Source organism: Clytia hemisphaerica, unplaced genomic scaffold (assembly GCF_902728285.1).
Source record: "Clytia hemisphaerica strain Z4C2 unplaced genomic scaffold, Clytia hemisphaerica genome assembly, whole genome shotgun sequence".
Lineage (NCBI taxonomy): Eukaryota > Metazoa > Cnidaria > Hydrozoa > Leptothecata > Clytiidae > Clytia > Clytia hemisphaerica.
In genome coordinates, this window is record NW_027104309.1 from 259,733 (window position 1) to 283,796 (window position 24,064).

General features: G+C 34.8%; 2 protein-coding genes across 2 annotated transcripts; one reads left to right on the top strand and one right to left on the bottom strand.

Annotated features, from left to right (window-relative positions):
* Positions 1 to 1,599: 1,599 nt before the first annotated feature.
* On the top strand, positions 1,600 to 5,528 carry LOC136817522 (transmembrane protein 272-like). Its single transcript, XM_067073848.1, has 6 exons — positions 1,600 to 1,790; positions 2,731 to 2,800; positions 3,464 to 3,527; positions 3,693 to 3,835; positions 4,145 to 4,204; positions 4,843 to 5,528. Exons 1-6 carry the CDS (start codon positions 1,764 to 1,766, stop codon positions 5,250 to 5,252), a joined length of 774 nt encoding a protein of 257 aa, XP_066929949.1. The 5' UTR covers positions 1,600 to 1,763; the 3' UTR covers positions 5,253 to 5,528.
* Positions 5,529 to 11,809: 6,281 nt separating this feature from the next.
* On the bottom strand, positions 11,810 to 18,649 carry LOC136817523 (LON peptidase N-terminal domain and RING finger protein 3-like). The gene is made up of 4 exons (XM_067073849.1): positions 18,575 to 18,649; positions 13,078 to 14,630; positions 12,641 to 12,825; positions 11,810 to 12,432 (listed from the first exon to the last, which is right to left on the bottom strand). Exons 2-4 carry the CDS (start codon positions 14,526 to 14,528, stop codon positions 11,933 to 11,935), a joined length of 2,136 nt encoding a protein of 711 aa, XP_066929950.1. The 5' UTR covers positions 14,529 to 14,630; positions 18,575 to 18,649; the 3' UTR covers positions 11,810 to 11,932.
* Between the last annotated feature and the right edge of the window lie 5,415 nt (positions 18,650 to 24,064).

The window sequence follows — 24,064 nt, forward strand, 5'->3', positions numbered from 1 at the left end:
GATTGTATTCGATTATGTTCGAGTACGTTCGATTTTTAGATTTTATTCACTTTCGTACGATACTTAAATAAGCGCTCGGCCGCCCACGCTAAAAAGCTCTAACAGAGTGATCCAATTTAATTTAATCGCAATCAAACTCATCGAACATAATCGTAATCGAACCAATGGAACGTAGTCAACTGTTAATCGAACCAATCTAACCTTACTCAGTCGAGGATTATGCCCTAAATAAGAGAATACCCAAGTTAGAGGATTACCTTATTTAGGAGATTTTCAGTCTCTTATTTAAGAGAACGTTACCTAAACTAGGAGAATCCTGCACGTTTCACAAATTTACTTCAGAGCAGACTATTTGCGCAATGTGAAAATAAGATCACGTGAAAGATCACGTTTCCGCGATTCCGATGACCCAAAAACCAAAATAAAATACCTTTTCATTCTTTTTCAAACTTCGAAAAACCATAAATATCCTCATTTGCATGTGTTGACGTAAATTTTTAATAATGAAGAAACACCCTCGACCTTCAAAACGCGTTTTTTCTCAAACTCCCTTATTTAGGAGAGACAAGAGCGACTCACTTTCTGTTTGACCCGCGTTTTGACCGCGCTTAAACGCGTTTCTTAAATATGGCCCGATCTATATTATTACTTTTCACGAAATTCTCATGATGTAGATCGGCCTTTAGATTGATAGACCCTAACCATCCTAGGTCCACGAAACAAAAGCAGAACTCAACCAAATTTTGCTAGAAGGGAGAAAAAAACGTACTGAGTCGATCTATGAAGTTCAAAACTTGCGCAAAATGATGAGAAGGCCAAAAATTAGCGAAGAAAGAAAAGTCTCCTAGTTAAGAGAAAGAAATCTCCTATATAAGAGACCTTCTCTTAAATAGAGTATATCTCTTATTTAGGGCATAATCCTCGACTGTTACTAACTCGAATGCAATCGAATACAATCGAATATTACCTAGAAATCAGCCGTTCGATTGAGATTCGATTACGTTCAACAATCGAATCGCAATTATTCGATCGCGTTCAATTACGTTTGATTGGTTCGATTGCGATTTTTGTTTGAAGTTGTTTGATTGACACCGTCTGGAAATTTTGGTCCAGACAAGGTGGGTGGGGTGGAGATCTCAAGCAAAATAAATATAGCCAAACAACAAAAGTCTGAGCACAATGCAACGAAGGGTAATTACAGTAAGATTTTAAATATACCTTTATAAAGTCCTATTTATTAAGAGTGTAGATACAAAGGAGGTGAATTGATGTAACTGTGTGGTGTGTAATGTGAGTGAAGTGGAAGTGGAAGCAATTGCATTCTCGCGTGAGTCTGAACCCACATTCAAAAGTATATAGTAATGAACATAAGTTGCTGGAATGGATAACGGTGCATCAATAAATCGCCATCAGAACGCCAACTCCAAAATCATTGGCGTATCTTATCAAATCTGGGCGTCCTGAAGGCGGAAGCTTTACGCCGGGGCGCGCGGGAGGTTAAAATTCCCGCTTGAAGAAGATAGAGACTTTTGAACTGAATGTGAGTAAAGCTTTTTGATTATTTCGGTTATTCTGAATGATATCTAACAGAGAGGATTTTGATTTTTCAATCAAAATTTTAAGGTTATTATGTTGCGCGCCAAAGCCTTCTTTTTTATAAAATTAGAATATTGTATCAAAATGCAATATTAAAAGAGCAAAAAAGCTCGTAGTCACCTAAGCAATACGTTTATTGATATTTCAACGATAAAGAAGAAGACAGAATGGCAAGTATTGAAGAAGGTCAAGAGGTTAGTTTCGTTAGATTTTATTCCATAAATTCTCAAATAACTACTGGGTTTATTATAGACGTCACCCGCGTTTTTTTTACGCAATTAACGTGTATTCCACTTTGTGACTTTTTCGAATGTTTGGAACCCACCAGGTTTTTGGGTTAGAGCCCGATTTTTTGACGTCATTTAATATTTCAAGGCTCCTTCATTTGAAAAAAATCAAATTTTCGTCAATACACTTCTTTTTTTTTCGAAATATTCGTCAAAGTGGAACTCACCAAGAAACGGAATGAAAAATCTCGGTTTTTGGTGAGGTGCTCGCTACAGGGTTAAAGCAGGATATGCATTTTTCATAAATCCATTTAGTATAGTAAGATAACGCTAATATTACATCCTGATGCTTACGATGAACATTATCTACGTCGTTTTTAAATAACTTTTCTACGTCGTTTTGCGCCATTTTAATTCACAACTTACAGTCAACGTACTGGCGACCTAATTTTGTGATTTGACGATTTGACAACGACGTACTTATATTTCCACGTTGGGAGCAATCACCTTGTGAATGTTCATTTGGTTTGTATTGTGTCTAATCTCTTTCTAAACTCCATTCGTGTGCACTTTTCTGATACACGGGTTGCAAAATTATATCAATGCCAATGCAATCAAAACATGTGCTTAGCTTACTCAAAAAGGTTCACGTGGTTTTATTCCCATGTTACTTGCTTTACAACTTACAGCTGATACAGCTTTATTAGTGTCAACCAATCAGAAATTAATGTCATGTAACAAGCACATAAAAATTTCGAGTAAATGCGTGATTTATCGTCAGACTTTAATTTTGCAACCTGTGATAACCATGTCAGGGTAATTAGACTAAGACTGGTTTCCACACGGTGGCAAGAAAGATGCACACTTAAAGTGAATAGACCTTAATTACATACCACCTGGCTTATAGGAAAAAGAGTCTACACCATTACTACAGAGCGAAGAAGAAGAAACACCGAAGGATTTAGAAAAAAGCAAAGGTAAGTGGAATACGAAGTATTCTGAATTTCCTGAAAAAGAACAAAATCAATATATTTGGCCAAGTGATAGTATGTATATACATAAGTTAAAAGCGAATAATAAAAGGCAAACCAATCTGAAAAGTATCACAAATCCACATCGAAAGAATGGTGGCATAACCTTGCGGTCACGCCGGGTGCACTAAAGGGCTAATGATAAGAGTGTGAAAAGAATCTCAAAAGGTACGAATCTAAAGAAAAATTGACTAACAATTTCTCTTGGTAGTTTCATGAATTTCAATCTCATTCATATCAACGTTCATTTCGAACAGTTCTCGAGCCACGTAAGCATAGGATAGCTGAACGTACCGAGCAAAACGAGGGTTTAGTTCTCAACCAATTCAGCATTGTACAAAATTGAAATGTCTTTTTTGTATGAGAAAGTTCCTGAAGGTGCGGATGAATCGAATTATTGACAAACTTCATGATTATAATGGATGTCTTGCTTTCCAGTCTTGTAACCAGAGCTACTTGTACCACTTTTTGATTTTACCGATGAAACGTTTGAGCGCAGTTTTGAGCGATGCTTTATATCAGAAGCAAGCAAAGAGGCTAATTTTGATCGAGTTCGATACTTTGTAATCTTTCAATTATATGATGATTAAGATTTCCGTTATTTTTCAGGCGATGGAGTGGTTGGTGAAGGGTCTGTGCAAGAAAATGGCACTACAACTAATGGTAACGAAAGGTATTTATTTTGAAAAGTATGATTCACTTGCACTGAACTAGTGCCAACTATGAATTTCAAGGTAGGTGGGAAACACATCTGATGTGATAGAATCTAATAATACTAAAATGTCATTTTACTACCAAATTTTTGTTAGATTTATATTCGGCTTCTCTATAATTCTAGATCAACGACAAACGAAGATTCTTCACCGGCGGCATCACCTCCATCTTATGAGAGCTTGTTCGGTAAAATGAAAGACTGTACTGGTGAAACACTCAACGCATTCGACTTCATGCACGATAGCGCTAATATTCTACTACAAACTAGTGAGCTCTTTTGTAATATCGGTCCTTCCAAATCCTTTCCTGAAAAACGATCTTTCAATCTAACGGGCGCAAAATTGGCTGGATTTTTTTTAAACAAAAGCGTTTTCGTCAACTTAAAAAGGCATATTCGGAATTTGACCCCTTGTTTTATATATGTGTGCTAGGAAGGGAAGGCTCCCTAAATAGGGGTCGAGTTCAGGGTTTTAAGGTGTTTCTAATGGGAAAATGATGTAATTTTGACCACATTTATATACAATCAATGTCGCTCCCAACATGCTTGAATGATACTTCTAATCTTTTTCATGTCAGATTTGTGTATGATTGTCATGTTGGTTATGCTGGCTCTTCCAATCGCCTCTATTGTCCTTGGTAAATATGTTGTTTCAATTCTTTACTATCGCATCTAAAGAGATTGTATGTACACAAACTCAGTATCTACGGCTTATTTCGAAATTCATTGTACTGTACTACGAAGCGATAAACAGTGAAATAAACTCTGGTACAGAGTACTAAAGAGAGTGATATTCATCAGTGCGTCCGGAAAAAGCGGACAGATGTCAGATGTCATACATTGAAAATCCTGATTTTTATGAATTTTACGACGTAGTCGGTCAATTTGTTCTTCAAAGATTTTATAATATTGTCTATAGAAATATGAATAGGTTTTGGCTGAACAAACAAATTCCTGTATACTTCAATTCTTTTGAACTCAAAAACCTCAAAAATCTTTTCGGGCACACGGCAATTTAGTCATTCCTTTGCCTTGTCGATTTGGTCAGGACGAACGTAAAAGTAATAGAGAGGGTACCAACTACTAGACATTGGTAATCTTTTGTCTTTTGTTTATCTTGAGAATTCTTACTGAGAGTCTAAATTTGATTCAAGTGGGATAAAAGTAAAACAAATTTTTCCACCAAATCTGACATAATTAAGCAGTAAATATCTTTTCCCCATAGCGGTAACCATAGATCGATTGCATTTAATATTCTCAATCCTTTCTATTGTAGGCTCACTATACATTGATCAATGTCCAAAAAAACATTACATACCGATTTACTTAATTGTTGTTGGATCATTTTCCATCTTCCAACAACTTCTCAATATTTGTACACGATTTACAAGACGTAACGACAACGATTCTGGTCAACGTCATTTATCGTGCGATTGTTATCGGTGTTGTCGAAGTGTTATCAATCTTTTTGTATTCATGTGGTTTATTGCTGGAAACGTATGGATTTATTCAGCATATGAGCCAAATTATACGGACCGGTCAAGTCCCGATTTTTGCCATAAGACATTGTACTTATTTGCCTTTTGGATGACAACATCTGTTTATATCGTATTAGCATTATCGTGTTGCTGTATTGGTTGTTTCGCATGTGGCTCAGCCTGTTGTACCGTTTTTCGCGAAGAGTAGAGATGAGAAATGAAGATTTAAGATATACGATGACGAGACGTCCGCTTTCTATATTTTTGTCGAAAGCCATGGTAGCCTCCTCGCCAGTCAAAATCATAATATTTTGATGTTGTGCCTCCAGGGAATACTTTGCTAACGGCGAAAAACTCTGGCTGATATTAAGAAGCTTTTCTTGTAAAATGCAAGTGATTTTCAAGCTGTATTTAAAGTTTTTTTAAAAAGTGACTGTGTTTTGCTCTCGATTTGCGCAATTTTGAGAAATATTTTAAAGGAGATGAAATTCAAAAATTATGAATATTCTTTACCTAAGTCTAATAAAAACGCCGATTTCTCAATCTCCGGTGAAATTCGATGGTGAATAATGTGATGAAAAGATATCAATAAGACTGTTACGTAATCATGGCCTACAAGATGTCATCTTTTTATCAATAATAATCGGACTTTTTAACGAAAAAATAATTCTGACGTCAATTTATTCGAAATAAATATCATGTGACATCGTTGCAAATTTTCGAAATTAAGAAGGCGTGGCCGAGGGGTAAATCACTCGAAAAATTATCGTACACCTTTGCAAAAAGTCAAAAAAAGTCAAAAAAGTCAAAAAAAGTCAATAAAAAGTTTGAAAAAAGTCAAAAAAAGTCAAAAAGTCAAAATAAAAGTCAAAAAGCCTTTTTTCAAGTGATTTACCCTTCAGGCGTGACACGTTTCTAAAAAAATGTTATTAAAATGAGTTTCTAAATGTCGACATTGATAAAAAAGAGGTTTTCCGTGCGATAAGTGCATATAAGCCCGCCCCCTAAGTTACGCTTATACAAACTGGTCTACAAGGTACCGAGCACTCATAGGAACGAACTTTTTCAGTTACTTGTCTATTTCATTTCACAAATCAGCCTTCAGGAACAAATTCAATCAAATCGAACCAGTCAATCAGTCATTACATGATTTTAGCCAAGTTTGCATTTTAGTCTATAAAATACTAACTAGACAGGTGGCTGAATCAAAATTTTGCAAATCATCTTCGATTATCCATGTGAACCCCTGGTCAAAATTTCAAGGTCACATCACTTGTCAATCTTGAGATTTTAGGGGGGGGCTCGGAAAAAATAGCACAATATTTTGCAGTGACGATTTACATACATTTTCGTTAATTTCTCCAATGCGAAGGGTTTTGTAGAGGTTCTGTGAGAAGGGGGTGTGGTTAAAGAACAATAATCAACTATAAAATTTCTTTGCATAACCTAAGCACTGCGCAAGAAGGGAAGACAGTTTTCCAAGTTATTCAAGTTATTCAAATCTCCAGCAAAGCTACTCAACTTTACCCAACTTTACACGTCTTTTATAAGAAAAAGCTATATAAGAGCATAATGCTTTGATAGCCAAAATATCAAGAACAACTTAAGAAAGGCTTATTAAAAGTCAAAAAGTTGAGAACATCCGAATGCTAAAAATTTTGATGTTCTTATAAAAAAACTTTTAAAGTTATTCAACTTTAAAAATTCTAAAGTTATCCAACTTTATAAAATTCTAAAGTTATCCAACTTTATAAAATTCTAAAGTTATCCAACTTTATAAAATTCTAAAGTTATCCAACTTTATAAAATTCTAAAGTTATCCAACTTTATAAAATTCTAAAGTTATTCAACTTTATAAATTTCAAAGTTATCCAACCTTATGAACTTCAAGGAAAGTTATTCAACTTTAGAATCTACAACTCACAGATCAAATTATTTAAATCATAAATGATATGTTTAATAATGGGAATATGACAAGAAAGGGGGATTTTCCTAAAGTTACGATACTTCATATCACTTGATTCATTCAGGGAAATGCTTCGATGAATTATTCATGTAATTGACTGAGATGAATTAATACACTTTTTTTATAAGAACGATGAGGCTCAAAATTACCAAAAAAATAAGAACAATTTAAGAACAATGCTGGGCCTAGACTATGAAAAAAGCTTTAAGTGGACCCCGGGCTATGCTGGGCCTGGAATTATTGAATCTCGAGCAATTTAGACAGTCGCTTGCTTGGGCAAAAGTAGTAAAAATTGGGTAAAGCCTAAACAACTCAATTTCCCCTTATAAATAAAGAACAGCAATCGGTGACGAAATACTTGGCACAAAAAGGAAATCCACCGGGGTGTTTTGAAACCACAATCGATTTGCAAGTGCTCTAAAGTAGGTTGGAAGGGTAGAATTTTAACTATGAGTTAGGACCTTAGGATTTTAGGATCCAAAAGTTCAAAAATGGTCCAGTGGGGCTTGAAATATAGCCTAGAAACCAATAAATCCCTCCCAGATCGAAATAATCGTTGAAATCGTTGAAATCAAGTTGAAGGCCTGAAATTGACATTCTCGCTCGAACTTCAATTTTCGAAAAATGGTAAATTAGCCAAAAGTGCCAATATGTTATGGCACCGCTTGAGGATAAGAACAATTTGAGGCCCAATTTGGCCGATTTTTCTCAAGATTTAGTCCACGTTAGAAAAAATACCATACAGACTCAGCCCCACTGGGAAATTGCCCTTTACTTCTCCCCCATGCATGGAAACACCAAACCCATCACCACTGGATATTTGAGCTTGAAACAATAGAATTTCTATCACCGTTGCGATTTTGATAGAAATTTTTATCCGACACCGGAGCAAGCTTAATTCCCAAATCATCTTGTAACTACTTTGACTGAACATTGGCGATTCAGGGCAAGGGCAATAGAGCGGGACAAGCTGGAGTTTTTACAAGCTCTTATTTGATTTGGTTGGTCGTTAACCAGTAATAAAACAATTTTGTTACATTTTCTAAAGAACGCATCGGTCGTGTTCAGACCTGAAAGTTTAAGTTTAAGGTTTACAATGCTGGACAAAAGTTTTGTAGACTCCTGCAATATTTGCAAAATACTTCAATATCGATCAAAAACAAGTTCCCAAGAGGCTCTGGGTGCTTTCCAAACCTATCCATTTTGTCTGGCATTGTAAGTAGTACTTTGTTGATATGGGAATTCAATTATAATCACTTTTCTTTTGTCATCATCGATTGGCAATCTCGAGGAATCTGCTTTCCTAAACTTGAAATCATGTCATTTTCTCTCTTGAGATACTTTGAAACAAAAAAGATTTCAGGGAAATCCTCTGCAAAACACTAATTCGTGCTCGTTGAAGCCATTACTGCTAGAGATGCTCCGGGCGTCTCTAAGTCATAAATTTCACGTTCTTTTTTCTTCATTTACAAAAGAAGCATGCTTTTCACTTGCGAATTCTGATTTCGTCAATTCAAAAAACTGTAACGAAATCGTAAAAACTTTTTTTTTAAACCAGAGGGTGATTCCTTTTTAAACTTTGGTCATCGACCTCTTTGGTTTAACTAATGAGGAGCGTGCCGTTAAATACAAAAGGAATATAAAAGAAACGTGCAGACCTAATTGCTTTAAACCTTGGTCTGGACACGACCATCATCTCTATCACTTCAAATGACCAATTAGTACGTTGGGAATATACGAAGAAGTGTGACGCTCGTTAAAAGACAATGAGATTTACAATTACAAATCTCTATCTCTGATAAGTTCGACATACAGGGTGTCCCTAATAAAAGTATCGAGTTTGAACATGCGATTGAGTAAAAAAGCTTGTGTGTGTTATCGCTAAAATATAAGAACGTTCTCCATCACATAGGCTCATTACAAAAGGTAGTTACAACGTATAAATTAATCAATAGCCCTTTTACTATTCCCCTGTTGCATAAATGTACGTCTTTAAAAATCAAAATTAATAAAAATTCAAATTCCCTCGTTTTACTTTTTTATTGTTCCATACATTCCATCTTTATTATTTTCATAGTTTTACATACAATTCTTTACAAACATGTTTTAATTGTTGCGTTTTTCTCATGATCGTAATTTCGTTGCATTTGTAAACAGGCAGAGTATGTTTTTATTGTTACGTAATGACAAAGAAAAAAGAGGGAGAGCTTAAAATACAATTTTGTGAATACACACTTAAAACTTTCTACTCAATCGCATGTTCAAACTCGATACTTTTATTAGGGACACCCTGTATGGTCCCCGGGGGGGGTACTACCCTTGTGGACCGACGGGGGTGCTCCGCTGAGGTTCGAAAAATGGACCCTACGTGGGACTCGAAATTTGCGAAAAAAGTGACCCTGAATGGGACTGAAATTCCAAAATTTTCTCAAATTTTCTACTTTTCCCCCAAATTTTCCAAAAATAGGCACCCTACGAGGGACTGATTTTTCTATTTTGGTGTTTTTGCGACCCTACCTGGGACTCGTGGAGGTTTAAAAAGGTACCCTGACCAGCGGAGCATCCCCGTAACCCATTTTGCCCTAGTACCCCCCCCGGGGTATGGTCTAAAACCGCCTACTGTATGCTGAAATCACAATTAGTATTATGTGAAACGTAGTGTCAAGCGAACATCGAAATAACTGTCAGGAACGAAGATGTGGCAGCTTGGATAAAAAGAGCTCTTCTCGTGAAAAATGTAAGATACATGCACACTAAAATGGGAGGCGGAAGGAAAACCTTAGAATCCTTGAGCATCAGTCTACGAGTCTAGGTGTGAAAGTACGATGGACCTGAAGGGTCATGTTTTCAACTAAACACAATGTTTTCACCTAGAAAAAAGTCATTTGAAAACTCTCAAAAACTATGGTGAAAACTCTATAATTAAAGAAAAGTCAGTTGAAAACTCTCAAAAATTATGGTGAAAACTCTCTATACTAAAAATAAGCCAGTTAGAAAACTCTCTAAAAAATTCAACCCAAGCGTACAGGGACGTTGTAATTGCAGGGAGGCTAGCGATACGCCTACCTCCCTTTGCAATAATTACCGGTTAAACACAAAAGGCTAAAGCAAGGATAGGCAGAAAGCACACAGATATGTCTACATGGTATTTTCAGCTCTTGACGGAATAAACACTGTGAAAAACGGCACAGACAAAATATGTACAGGAATATAAACTAGGAAAATAAAACAAATGATTACAGGAGCACAGTAAATAGTAAATAACGACAGAATAAAAACATAATAGGTATATAGAATCAACAAGCCAGCAAATGGCAAATACATGGTATAGACCTTAAAAGAAACGGTTCACATAAAGAAAATCTAAGAAAAATATTAGAATATTCGGTGACCTAAGCATTAAATAAAATTGGACTTAGGAAAGCTTCCACCAAGATGCTGGGGAGGGAGGCGGAGTAAAAAACAGCAGTCTGCACTGAAAAACTGAAAAAGGCCCATATGGAAAATCTGAGGCCTTAAAAGGGGCATGAAAGTGAGGCTAAATCAAGAGTCCCGATTAGGACCAAAACAAACCAATTGCATATAAACCCTGATATACAAAAACACGCACGACAAGAGCGAAATTTGAAGTTTTGTATATCGTTTCAGACAGTACCATCCAGGATGGCCGGCAATTACAAAGGGAGGTAGAGGTATTGGTAGCCTCCCCCGCAATGATAACGCCTCTGTACGCTTGGGTTGAATTTTTTTTGTTGAGTAAGAGGGTTTTCACCATAACTTTTGAGAGTTTTCAACTGGCTTATTTTTAGTATAGAGAGTTTTCACCATAATTTTTGAGAGTTTTCAACTGACTTTTCTCTAATTACAGAGTTTTCAACTGACTTTTTTCTAGGTGAAAACATTGTGTTTAACTTCACTTTGGCTGCAAAAATCTTAAAAGCTTGAGGTTAAAGGGTTCATCCTTGAACATATGTACACCCCTATCTCAGAACCCCGGTGGAAGTTTTTCGCTCAGTGGGGATAAATATTATTTTTGAAAGCCCAACGAGGATAGAAATTCTATTATTCCAAGGTTAAAAAATCCAGTGGGGATGGTTTTGTAGTGCAATTTTAAATCATTGGATTTCGAGTGGGTATAAAATCAAAGTAAATTTCCCCGAATTTCTCAGTGGGGCGGCAATTCCAGGGTATTTTCCCATCGGGGATAATTTTTTTGCCAAATTTTCCAGTGGGGCTGGGGTCCCAGTGGGTCTGTGACACAGGGGTGCATATGTTGTTCATGGTTAATCATAAAACTTTGACAGGATGCACCATATCATACTAGAATTATTTCCAAACTAAAATTTTCGTAGATTTATAACGACGTCAGTAGATAAAAGTTGACATTTCATCATTCTCAAAATTTTCGAATTTGTGTTTGTAACTTTTCAATTATAATTAATTTTCCACCCAGGATATTTTTATTCCAGTCCACTTATTAAGTTTTGAGAATTTTTCTACCCATCCCGGTTATTAGGTACCCGAGAGTACATCAAAGTTCCATAAAAAATAGAAACAACACGGCATTTCTCGATAGGACAGGTGAAGCGAAAAAACAATGCACTATCTTTAATAAAAGTAGACCACAGCAGAAATCTTGGTTTTACATACTCAAGTATTTTGACACTGTCATGATTTCTAAATTTCAAGGGTTATGCGAGGAAATTTTGGCGACATTTTATCAAATATGGGCAAAATTTTGCTTCAGCTAGGGACATAGAAGCTTCATCTAGTGTTTTGTATTAAGATATCCTTAGGCGTGATGTTTGTGATATCTTTTAAAGATAAAAAAGAAAGGATGAATATTTGAAAATAATTACATTACTAATTCTGTACAAAATTATATAAAAACTACAAAGCAATGTATAATAGTATATATAAGTTTAGTTGTGTTGAGATATCGGTGTGTTATTTTGCTGTCCACCGTTTGGCGTCGATTGCATTCGAGATAAAAACCGTAAGAATCTTTGCAAACTCAACATACGTTCGCTTGCACATTTTGACTTTAGCAAAACAAGTTTTGCTGAAAAGTTTAAAGGTAAGGCAGCAAGACCCCACCAGATCCAAGGTACACCGTGTTGAAAGTGTGAGAAATTACTTTCATATTGAGGTATTGGTCCCAATGCATTTATAATACAATCTTGCTCAGATTCGTTGAGTGACGTAATGTACTGTGATAAATGATCGTAAGCACGCCTCGAAGCAGCATTAAACGTTTCATTGTTCAAATCTTCTGGCTCATCACAAAAATATTTTACTTTTGCATAGTCAATAGAATCTTCAACGCTTTTCTGTTGGATTATAAAGCGCTGTCCGGCAGTTGCTGTTATGACATACCGTCCATCCGGCAGATTTTGTATCTTGGTAATTTCGCATATCGTACCTTTAGAATAAAAGAAGAGAAAGTTCAATAAGTAATGGTATTAAAAAAGTTATTAAAGGGATGGTGTGATAAATTTTAAGATATTTACGAGACGATCTTTTGTTTGACATACTGTAGTTGAAACTAAAATCTTGTGAAAAAAAACTAAGAATCAATCCATTGTAAAATATAGTGGTACGTATTGAGAAAATGAAAATCTTGCTTTTACCCATTTCAGAGAAACCATCGTCACCCTGAGGGACACACATCCCAAACTTCCTGGAGCCGGACTCGATGCATTCACGTATCATTAATCGACATTTAGGTTCGAAAATATGTAACGGACATTTGACCGAAGGAAAAGCAATTGAACACACAAATATCGGAATCTCAACCTCCTCATCTTTGCCAACCCTGCAAAAGAGAACAACAACAATATTGAAACGATTAGGAAAAAACAACAACTTAATGAGTAGAAAGTCTGACAAGTGCCTTTCGAAATTCTGTATTTGACATAAAAAACATATGTTCATCGCAAAATCTTACGTAAAAAATATATCTCTTATAGATTTCTCTCTGACCTGAAACGATTTATAAGAAAACAGAAGTGAATTAACGAAAGAAGATGTAATAGGAGTAATAAATAAAGGCTACTAAGGTTCTTACCTTGCAAGCCTTTCCATACGGCTCATGTACGCTTGTCTTCTTTTACCAAATTCATCGGTGAAAAACAAACTCAAAATATCTTCAATAAGCTTAGTGACAGGTTTCAAAGGGTTACTCAAAAAACCAGCCAATGAGACTCGACATATAGGGCAAGTAACATTATGATCTAGACTTCTAAGTAAACAGTTCTTGCAAAACACATGACCGCACGTAGTGGTAATAGGTTTGAACAGTAATTCGTAACATAATTTACACTCGAAATCTTCTTCTGATAATAGTTTTTTTGGTACACCATGAATTTTCTCTTCGACATTTGACACATAATTTTCTGTTTTAGTAGCTGAATCATTTTTGTAGTCTGTATCTGGTGTATGAGCTTCAGTACAATCATTTTTCCTTCTTTCGACATCAATTTTATCAGTGTAAGATTTGTTAGCCTGTGTATTTGAAGGTGTGGTGGATGATGTATTTGAACTACTAGAACTAGCGTGGCGACATGACGGTTCGGTGTTTTCATTAGTTGATGTATCTAACTTTGAACGCTTGCCACCCACTCCTTCATCTGATGAAGAATCAGAATCTGAGAGTTTAGAGCCAGTATCCGGAAGTGACAGAATTGAATCAAGTTTATTAATAACCAGAGAACATAATGCCATATCTTCTGGTTCCAGTTCTAAGCATAACTGAAATGCGTCAATTGCTTCATTTAACTTGCCTAAATGTGAAAAACAACTACCTCTGATGAACTGAGATTTACCACATTCAGAGTTTAGTTCACATGATTTAGTTGCATCCACTAATGCGTCTTTATAATTTTCAAGTTTTAAATAAATTTCTGATCGTAATTGAAATGCTGAATAATCATCATCAAGTATTGAAATGCAAATATCGATTTCGTTAAGAGCAAGTTCGTAATCTTCAGATGCCAGTAATATCTTGGCATCAAGCTTGTGTTGGGAACTTTGATATTCACCAGGGAACCATGTGCTGAGAAGATGAACCAGAAATAAATTCGGAGAGCTAACGTCATCTATTGTGTGGCCACAGTAAATACAAAACAGATTCTCATCTGCACAGTGCTTGCACATTGTGTGTCCGCATGGTAATGTAGATGGGTTAAAAAGCAACCAGCCACATTTACATAAAAATACCTGATGCATAGGAACACTTTTTAATCTCGAGTCCAATGAATTGTCTTTATCTGGTGAGATAATACTATCAACTGCTCCTCGTATTTGTTCAGTAACAATAAATCCTCTACTTTTATATTCACAATACAAAAGGCGTCGTAATTTCGATCTGTGCAAACGACGAAGGAAGTCATTCAACAAAGGTTGCTCTAATTTCGAGTTACTGAGTCCTAACTGCAGAAGTTTTGAATGATTCTTTAAATTAGAAGTTTCTTTATTTATACTGCTCGAGTTGATCGAATAATCCAGGGAAGAAGTCATTGTATTGGAAATAGATTGTCTCCCAGCTGCTATACATTGTAATGGTCATATATCAATACTTTTCTTCACTAATATATTTCATTGTACCCATTGTCTTTGTATCTAAAATGAGAAAAGAAATAATAACTTATGAAACTGCCTGGTAAAGTAATCAACAGAACCAAGAAAAAAAATGAAAACCAAATTTTTGAAGTTATGGAACCTACCTATTACATTTATATACCTTGGCTCAAATTTCATTTAACGTTAGATAACCCAATTGCGTTAAATAACTTGAAAATATTATTATGCTGTATATTCATATAAATACTCATACAAGTTATTTAACACAATTTATGGCTTACCTAACACTAATCATAATTTGAACTAAGGTTATTTTCAAAAACCGCGCCTTTCCCATTGATAAATTGTCCCACTCATTTTTCCATGTTAGATACATACTTGATTAGTAATATGTAATGCACTTTTTGTGTTGGAAAAAAGTGTAGGGTATTTTTATAGCAAAGTGACGTTAGATTACTGCTACCGCTACAATGCAGCAACATATTTTCGTCAATTTATATTTTTACATGTAAAATACAAGAAATATTGTACTCTTTTTAACCAATCAGATTGCAGATATTTTGGATCGCCGATAAAAGTGTAATAAGGTTACTCTAATCCTGTGACAGTTTATCCCCTAAGGCTGGCTTTCAATTTCAAATTCCCTATATCAAATATTTGTTTTTTAGATAGGTGCCATCATCTGGGACCATTTTTTTTCACCTCTGTCAAAGAGAATTACTATTACTATTACTATTTACCTTTAAAAAGAGGGACTGAAGAAATCAAAATGTTTTTAAAAGGTAAATTAAAACATAACTAGCAGAACTAATTAAATGATTAAGATGAAAAATTGAGTTAGTAAATTGATACACTATCAGGTTTATCCTGACACTAAGATTATGCAATTCTACAGGAGTCAGTTAGTGATGTTTAGGCTGGACAACCACCTAGACTGTGTACTGCCATATAGACTGTTTTTACAAAACTTTGGCGGGTTACAGACACAGCATTAGGTAACAACTGTGTTTTAAAATACAAAACAATTAGACAACTTCATTATTTAAAAGTTATCCAATAGACCTAGTTTATTTCCTAGTGTGACTAACTGAAGGTCCCAGATAATCAATAAAGCTAGAATCAATACCATTTTGACTGCATAATTTAGGGGTGACAGACCATATTTTAGAAAGGCAAGGCAGCGTCTGTTGGTGACCAAAAAGGGCACTTTTTCCAGTGTTTTTCCACTAAAAAGGCTGTTTTTACCAATATTTTTGTAGTTTCAAGAGGGGCAGCGCCCGATAACCGGACGCTTAAAGGGCATGAAAAATGGCCTGGGTGACATCCATACTAATGAATGGTATTGCATCAAGCAAAAGATCTAGCTAAATAGACCTTGAAAGTTCTACCTGCACACAATGAAAAGTTTCCAGCTATACCTTGGAGTCCCATGCCTACCATGACTTAGTGTAATACTCCTTTAGGCAGTATAGACTTAAACTGCTATATCAAGATTACGGGATAGGGAGTGCGGGCTGATTTTACTTTAGTTTTCATTGGTTACATTTCAATTTCAAGCTAACATCTTAGCAACGGGGTGCTTGCCCATAGTTACAGGGGTTTGTACAAAAAAACTAAACCTAGAAAAATTTTTCCAAATCCCTCATTTTCACTTTTAAAGCAATAAATATTAAAACTTTTCTATGTTTCACTTTTTGGCACCAATTCTTCAAAATGAAAATATTTTAAGATTTTAAGTTCTTCTTTTAATTCAATGAGTTTTTATGGCACTTTGTTTTAACAATCTAACTCTTGCATCCAATTTCTGCTTTCTTCAGAGAATCAAAGATGAGAAACAGGCTACACCTTAAGATCACGGATTGAATCAAATAAAAGAGGTGTTATGTATGGAAGGTGAGATTTTACAGCCCCCCGTTGGGTATAGCACTGAAAGACCACGGGTGCCAAATAGAAGGGCTGTGTAAAGTGTGACAATCATATTGGTGGAAATTAAATAAATACAGTAGTCAGCAAGGGAGCGCCATGAAGCAATCAGTAGAAGAGACCACTTTCGTTTTTGCAACAGATTTCGATATAAACTTCTCACAGGGATTATTTGTCAATGTGTTGTGTCGACTTGTGTCAGCATTGTACAGTATTGATGCAAAGGCAAACATAAGAGGTAAGACTAGCCTAGTTTCTAATCCTGATATAGGAGTTTAAGTCTAGACTGTTAGGAGAACGTGACGTTCTATTGCACAACTAATTATGCCACACTTCTAGAAACCCATATTTGGTGTATTATTATGAATTTTACCAGTTTTTTTAGCTTTTTTTCAACAAATTTTCTGCCTTTTATTGAAATTCAATCTTCCTTTATAGAGGGGGATGCCCAGTGCACTAACGCCAAACTCATTTTTCACTTTTCTCACTTACTTTTGGTTTTTACATAAATCCTTTTTGACCATCTCGTAGACAAGCTTGAAGTCCTTCTTTCAGTTTGTTTTCAATTTATTTGAAAGCTTCTTCTTGGAATAATAAGTTGCTAAAGCAAGCGCTATTCGGACCCAGTCCACGAACGAGGAACCAGAGCGGGAACGTACGATCTTTTGAAAGAAAAAATTAGAGCTCCGCTCACAGGTAATACTTAAACTCTCTTCCCAGATTTGAACTTTTCAAACCACGCGCTTTTTCACTAAAAAAACGTCTTTTTTATAAGAGCTTTAGCGTTTTACTAACCTGTTTATTTTTGTAAATATTTTCTTGTCGTCCATTTTTTGTTTTCTTTTTCAAGTTTCGCTCATTGAAAATGGCGGCAATGTAGTGTCTTCTTTTTTAATTGAGATCACCAGCTTTGGAATGTTTTGATGTTACAATGTCTTCATTTTGAATATGGTGTTTGGATCATTTGCGGACTGGACCCTTTTTTATATCAACTACTGGTGATATGTTTCTATTGATTTTGAATTAATGAGCTAACATGCTTCGATGAAATTTTATGTGATGGAAGATAACAGGTTTTTAAAAGAGGAAGTCATTTTCAGAACTCTTCTTGCGCAAATCTTCTTATAAAAAACATTTCCTCTAGCGATCAGCCATGTTTACAAAAATCCAGAATTTTGTGATTTTTTTAACTTGGCCTCGTTCAAAATCGGTTTGGTGTTGTTCAAGTGCTCTGTTTATTTTAATTTTTGGACAGATTGCTAGGGATAGTTTGAGGATTCTGCTGCACGAAGGAAGTTCTATAGAAGTTTGTTTTTGGTTGTTTTTTTCAAGTTCAAAGATGTTCGTTCGTGCACTGGGGCAATTCGCGCACTGGTAACTTGACTCTACAACAAACGATCATTTTTAATGACTTAATCGAAAATACTGATGCATCATGTAATTATGCTTCTGTTTAATTTGATACGTTTATTTTTAACGTTTTTGAGCACTTTCAAAAGGTAACTTTTTTATTAAATAGAGCCTAACTTTTGATCTAATGAACCGAATTTAATAAATGACCCATCAAAATTTAAGTTTATCTTTCTATAGTTCTTTTAGAATTTTCAGATTTCGGAAAAATTAGTTTTAAAGAGAGTTTTTTGTGGCGTACCCGGTACCTTTAAGCTAACCTCAAGCAAACTTCATATTCCTAACTGACATAATTTTCAACAATGAAAAAAAAAACAACCTAAAACTGCTCCCCTAGCAGGTCCGCCGAACGAGAAATATTTGAAGAGCTTTCAAGGTTTTTTGTGGCGCACCCGGTACCTTGAAGCTAACCTCAAGCAAACTACATGTTCCTAACTGACATAATTTTCACATAACTTTCCAACCAGAGATTCAGTTCAAGGAGAAGAGTTCCGATGAGACTGGTTAGCAAAGGTTTTCATAAACAAATGTTCTAACAGTCTAAATTTTCGTTTCTTTCAGTTATTACATTTCTCCATCAAACAAACAAGACAGATACAGATGATTAGAACAAAAGATTCATAAAATATGCCACTTGGAAATCAACAGACCTATCCAAAATGTGTCAGGATTGTCCAGGTATTTTCTATTTTTCAAGGCTTCGTGATTTTTCTCTTGCGCTTTGCCAGACTTATGCAATCAAACCTGCAAAAGCGTCAAGTTACTTAACTTAAACAATTTGATATGTACAGGTTGATAAAGCCTTCAAGACTGAACTACGGTTTGTACTTGAAACAACCGGTACTTAGTTAGAATTCTAAATTTATGAAGATTTTCTTACTTGCGTCATCATACGTGATCATCGACGAGTGAGGATCTCCCATGTTTTTAGTTTTAATTTGTAAATTCATTTTTGTTTCTAATTATTTTATTAAATAATTTTGGAATTTCAGTCCCATTCAGGGTCACTTTATTCGCAAATTTCGAGTCCCACGTACCATTTTTCGAACCTCAGCGGAGCACCCCCGTCATGTTCAAAAACATACCGACGTCGTCAGTACGATCAACGACGATCAAGACAAGATTTGACGTCAAATCGCAGTAGAGCTGACAGTTAGTTGATCTTAAAGCGGCTGTATTTCTTTGTGTGTTTTAGTCAGAGAGTTGTTGTAATACAACTTTTTGCTCATAATTTCATGCTGTATCAGTTGGTACCAATCATTTCCGTTTATTTTGACTTTTGAAAATCAGCTATTTCTCTACCCCTTATTTTCCCTTGCAGTTTTGCCTATGGCGTCACTATTTTGGTCATAAAAAGTTTTGCCGGGCTTAATCCATATCCTCCCTCTCAAAATTATCTTGTAATATACTGTTCTTTGGAATATAGACTAAAAATGGTTAGGTCGTAGAAAAGATGTCACGGAACCCCAGGCTTGGCCCCCTACTACAAGTGACGAATATTTTTCCCCGACGTAAATTTTCCCCGCGGCCTTAATGCGTTTACCAACTACCAGATAACACCACAACAATAAAATTTCCCAAAAAGAGCACACAAAAATTAAAGGATATAAATGAGATTGTAAAGTTCAGGAAGCGATGTTTGAAATCCAATTTCTAACTTATGAACAAGAATTTTAAGAATTATCTAGGGGGGGGGGTTAAATTTCTCAACGCAAGTTCAAGTAAGAAACAATGAAAAGAAATAAAAGGCTTCTAGACTGGGGTTTTTTATACGAACTATGATCCAAGATATGGATGATTGCCATGGTTACCTACATTCTCACTGAATGTGTATTGAATTTGAATATTAATCGAAAATATATGGTGTGTGTGATATTCACGGTAAGGGTTGTGAGAGTTGCATGATAGAATGAGGATGAGCGATGATGAAAAAATCGAGAATTTTCAGGAGAGTTTTCTTTTTCTAAGAGCAGGAACTTAAACTCGTTTTTTTTGAGAGGAACATCTTGAGTTCTTCTTTCAAAAATTAACTTGGCGTTTGAAATTAAATTTTTCGGATTAGTGAAAGTGGTGATGAAAAGTAATAACGTTTATCTTGGTTCTACTCAAATAAAATATTCTATTTCTATCTCACAAAATATCTTCCAAAAAAAATTCAATTTATCTTTATAAAACACATTTACATTCTGTAATCTTCACTACAACCATAATCGATCCATCAATTGTTGGTTTATTGAATTTCGTCTCCGTATTCATTTTTACGAGCGGGACCTGAAGAGCAAATATATAAACAATGTAAAATAATTATATTAAAATTTTTCAAAATATAATGTCTTAAAGATTGTCAGATAATTTTTAAAGCACAGTATATTTGCAATATTTCTTTCCAAATTTAAAGTTTCATGAGTTGGAAATATTTCTCAAATATATAATATATGAGGTTTTTATTAATGATTTTTAGATGCATTCGGACGGCATTTGCAATATTTGCAATATTATTTTCAAATATTATGTTTCAAACATTGGGCCATTCCAAAAACAAACCATACAGGGGTGTGGATGAACCTTTTTAGGGTAAATTTTTTTCTCTGAAAATGTGTCTATACCCCCTGGAAAAATGGTAAAATCTGAAAAAGGCCCTGGAAAAAATTCTTCCACCATCCCCTGGAAATTTTTCCCATGGTTCTGGTGGTAGGGTGGAGGAAGTAAAATTTGGTATTAACCCCCTGGAAAAATTCATATTATCATTTAGCCCTCTGGAAATTGGTCATAAATTTTTTTTAAACCCTCGAAAATTTTGTAACTTCGACTTGACCCCTGGAAAATCAAATATCTGGAGGACGATGCTTACTTGTCTAACCCCCCGGAAAATAGTCTCAATTTTACAGGAACCCCTGGAAGTTTTTCAAATACACCCTGGAAATTTTAATCAAAATACCCCCTGGAAAAGTTCGTCCACCCCTATGTATTGACATAAAATGGAATGGCCCATTGAACGGTCTAAATAAACACTTGCTTAACCTCGCTAATGTTTCTTAAGAAATCGGCCTTTTGAGCCTTAAATGTTTCTAAACTTTTTGACATAATCAGCCTATTTTTCATGCAAAGAAAAAAAACATTTGTTTTTTTTCGAAGGCTCTTAAAAAACGGAATTAAATAATGCTGTTTTCTCATTCTCAGCCTCAGCAAAATGTTCTTAGTTTTTAGGCATTCTGAGCCTCATGTTTCTTAAAAGTGTGTTTCTTAAAAAAACGTGTAGCGAGTCCGTTTTCTTTAAAACGTGTAAGCATGGAGGTAATAAAAATATAGATGGAGATACCACTCCTACTATTCTATTGTATTGTATCGTTGATAGCAAACTGTTGCTTTGTTGCTTTGGGAAAAAGCCATTAATTTTGCTTTCGCTCATGGGAATACTTGAGTCGAAGAGAATTTGAATAAAATCACGCTACATTTTTAATTTGTTCATTGTGTGATGACAGTTTTGTATATAAAATATAAGAAAACCTTGCAAGAATAAGCACAGAACATCGAATTTGAAATGTTCGCTGCTCAGGGAATCCTAGGCAAATTTTCTCAATTTTTACATATTTACTAATACCAATCTTTCAACTATATTATATCAAAATTTTGAGGCAGCTGCTATTTTAGATCTAAAGATATTTATAGCAAAGAACCTTCCACAAACAACAAAGAATTCGCAAAATTTGACGAAGTTTACCTCTCGAAAGTACCCGATAAAATAAAAACTTCTTTTAAAACTATAAAGAAATTATTATTCGAAAAATTCTTTTTTTTACCTAAAAATACGAGGTTTCGTTGGACAGAATAACTTTACTTTAGTTCTTATAATCTATATTTTGACTGATTTTTGCTATCAAGGATTGGTAATCAAAGGAGGCCGATTTGAAAGAAATTTCTAAAGAGTTTTATGACTTCTCTGGCTATTACGGAAAAGTTGTTACTCCATCTAACTTTTATTACCTCTATGGTGTAAGTACTTTCAAAAGAATTTTGTTATGCTCTTGGGCCCTCTCGGGTAAGTTATGGCATGCCCTAAAATAATACAAAAAAATCAAAATTTTTAGATGGCATTAGTCGACGGAAAACGATCAAACAAATGACTGAACATGAAGGGTACTATGCCATAGTTTCTAACCTGATGTGTAACCTAATTGTTTTTCGCTGATCGAATCATATTTTCAAAATTCTGATTACGTCTGCAAAAAATAAAATCTTCCGTCTTTTAGTAATTTCTGCTGATGTCATCAAAATGTTATTTTTTAAACGAAACTTTTTAAAAACGAAAGATTCTATTAGTGATATTTTGGCCAATTTTTCCAATTCTTTTGCATTTACATTTTCGTTGGCTAATTGTTAAAGAACATTAAAATTAAGCATACTGTAAATAAACTTGAGAAACTTAAATATTTTCCTCTTAAATTCTAAATAACAACACCATACAATAGTATGTTCAAATAAAAAAAAATTCTCAGATGGATGGAGCACATGTATTTACTAGTATGTTTGTTGAATGTTGTCAATGTGACACGCATACTTTTTTTCTTTTTTTCTTGGAAAATATTGTCGTGGCGTTCATTCATTCGAATAGTGCGCTCACGAGTAAAGATGAAATATTGGCATTAATTTTCATTATTTTGAGTTTAAAATCTCTTAACTTAACTTCTTTTAAATAATATTTCCATTCAAACATCATATAAAATCTTGATCGAATTCATAAAAAAGATCAATAACAAATTTCCGATCATTGTATTTTCTCTAGGTTTTCGGCCGTTAACTCAGGATTTAGGCCGTTTATTCAGGATTTAAGCCATTAATTCGGGTTTTAGGCCGTTAATTCAGGTCTTCGACCGCTAAATCGGGTCTGCGACTGTCAATTCAGAGGTCTACCTTAGCAGACGGAAAAGCCTTTGGCGCCTTGCGAACGGAGCTTTCTTTTTACCGCCAGCTGCTAAACTTTTTTCATCAACTCTCGCGTCTTCTGCGCGTTCCGCCAGCCCTGCAGGAAAAATGAAACATCTGATGATGGATGGAATTTTTTATTCGTGTCTTCTTTGCATTGGAATTTTTCTAATTTTTTTTTCTCTGAAAAAACTCACTTCTGAAATTTTTTTCTCTTGAAAAATCGGATAATAAATGAATGAATGAGTATGAAAGTTTTTTTGGGAAAAAAGTTTTTTTTTCAACAAAAATACGATGGCTCTGAGGGAGAATTTCCTCTCCATTTCAAATTCTCTTTTCCTTTTAAAACAAACAATAGGTTCTATTGTTTAACAAAAGGAGAAGTGAATTTCAAAAGGAGAATTATTTTTACCTTTTGTCAAATGGAGAATTATTTTCACCTTTTGTCAAAAGGACAATTGTTTTCACCTTTTCTCAGAAGGAGAATTTTTTTCACCTTTTGTCAAAATGAGAATTCTTTTATAGCCTGGATTTGGATTTTTAGACTAGTCGTCATGCATTTTAACCTTGAATTTTAACCTTAACCTTAATCGTGAGTTGACGAGGAAAAGCTTAGTATTTCCCGTTGTCTTCGGACCATCTTTAATCTGGCGTTTGTACGTTAAACCATGCGGACCGCACAACTTATGTAGAAAACAATTTCCTTCAAATTCTACATAGGAGATTCACTTCTATCATTCGGCTTTACTTCATTTTTCCCTCCTCACTCCAAATGCGGTCCGTTTTGTTTCTGGGAAATCTAATAAATAAAGGTTATCATGTCATGGCCTGGCTATTAGCTAGTACTGTTCATATTCAACACGAATGATTGTCCACACACGTGTGCATTCCCTTAGAATTCCCATTTCCATTTTGTCAAAAGGTGAAGTGAAAACAATTCACCTTTTGTGTTAAATTCAAAAGGAGAAAAAAATTCACCTTTTGTGTTAAAAGGAGAAAAAAATTCACCTTTTGTGTTAAAAAGGAGAAAAAATCACCCTTTGTGTTAAAAGGAGAAAAAAATTCACCTTTTGTGTTAAAAGGAGAAAAAAGTTCACCTTTTATATTTCACTTCTCCTTTTCATTAAAAGGAACGGAGAAAATTTGAAAAGGAGAATAAAACCGCTTTCAGAGCCATCGTACAAAAATTTTAAAATTTTCTTTCTTCTATTTCACTC

What these genes read in the sequence shown, in the direction of transcription:
- LOC136817523 (XM_067073849.1), bottom strand. Translation starts at nt 14,528, where the DNA reads ATGACTTCTTCCCTGGATTATTCGATCAACTCGAGCAGTATAAATAAA. An exon ending in CGTATGGAAAGGCTTGCAAG is followed by an intron (nt 12,826 to 13,077) that starts GTAAGAACCTTA and finishes TCTCTTTTGCAG; the next exon opens with GGTTGGCAAAGATGAGGAGG. An exon ending in CGATGGTTTCTCTGAAATGG is followed by an intron (nt 12,433 to 12,640) that starts GTAAAAGCAAGA and finishes TTTATTCTAAAG; the next exon opens with GTACGATATGCGAAATTACC.
- LOC136817522 (XM_067073848.1), top strand. Translation starts at nt 1,764, where the DNA reads ATGGCAAGTATTGAAGAAGGTCAAGAG. An exon ending in GGATTTAGAAAAAAGCAAAG is followed by an intron (nt 2,801 to 3,463) that starts GTAAGTGGAATA and finishes GTTATTTTTCAG; the next exon opens with GCGATGGAGTGGTTGGTGAA. An exon ending in AATCGCCTCTATTGTCCTTG is followed by an intron (nt 4,205 to 4,842) that starts GTAAATATGTTG and finishes TTTCTATTGTAG; the next exon opens with GCTCACTATACATTGATCAA.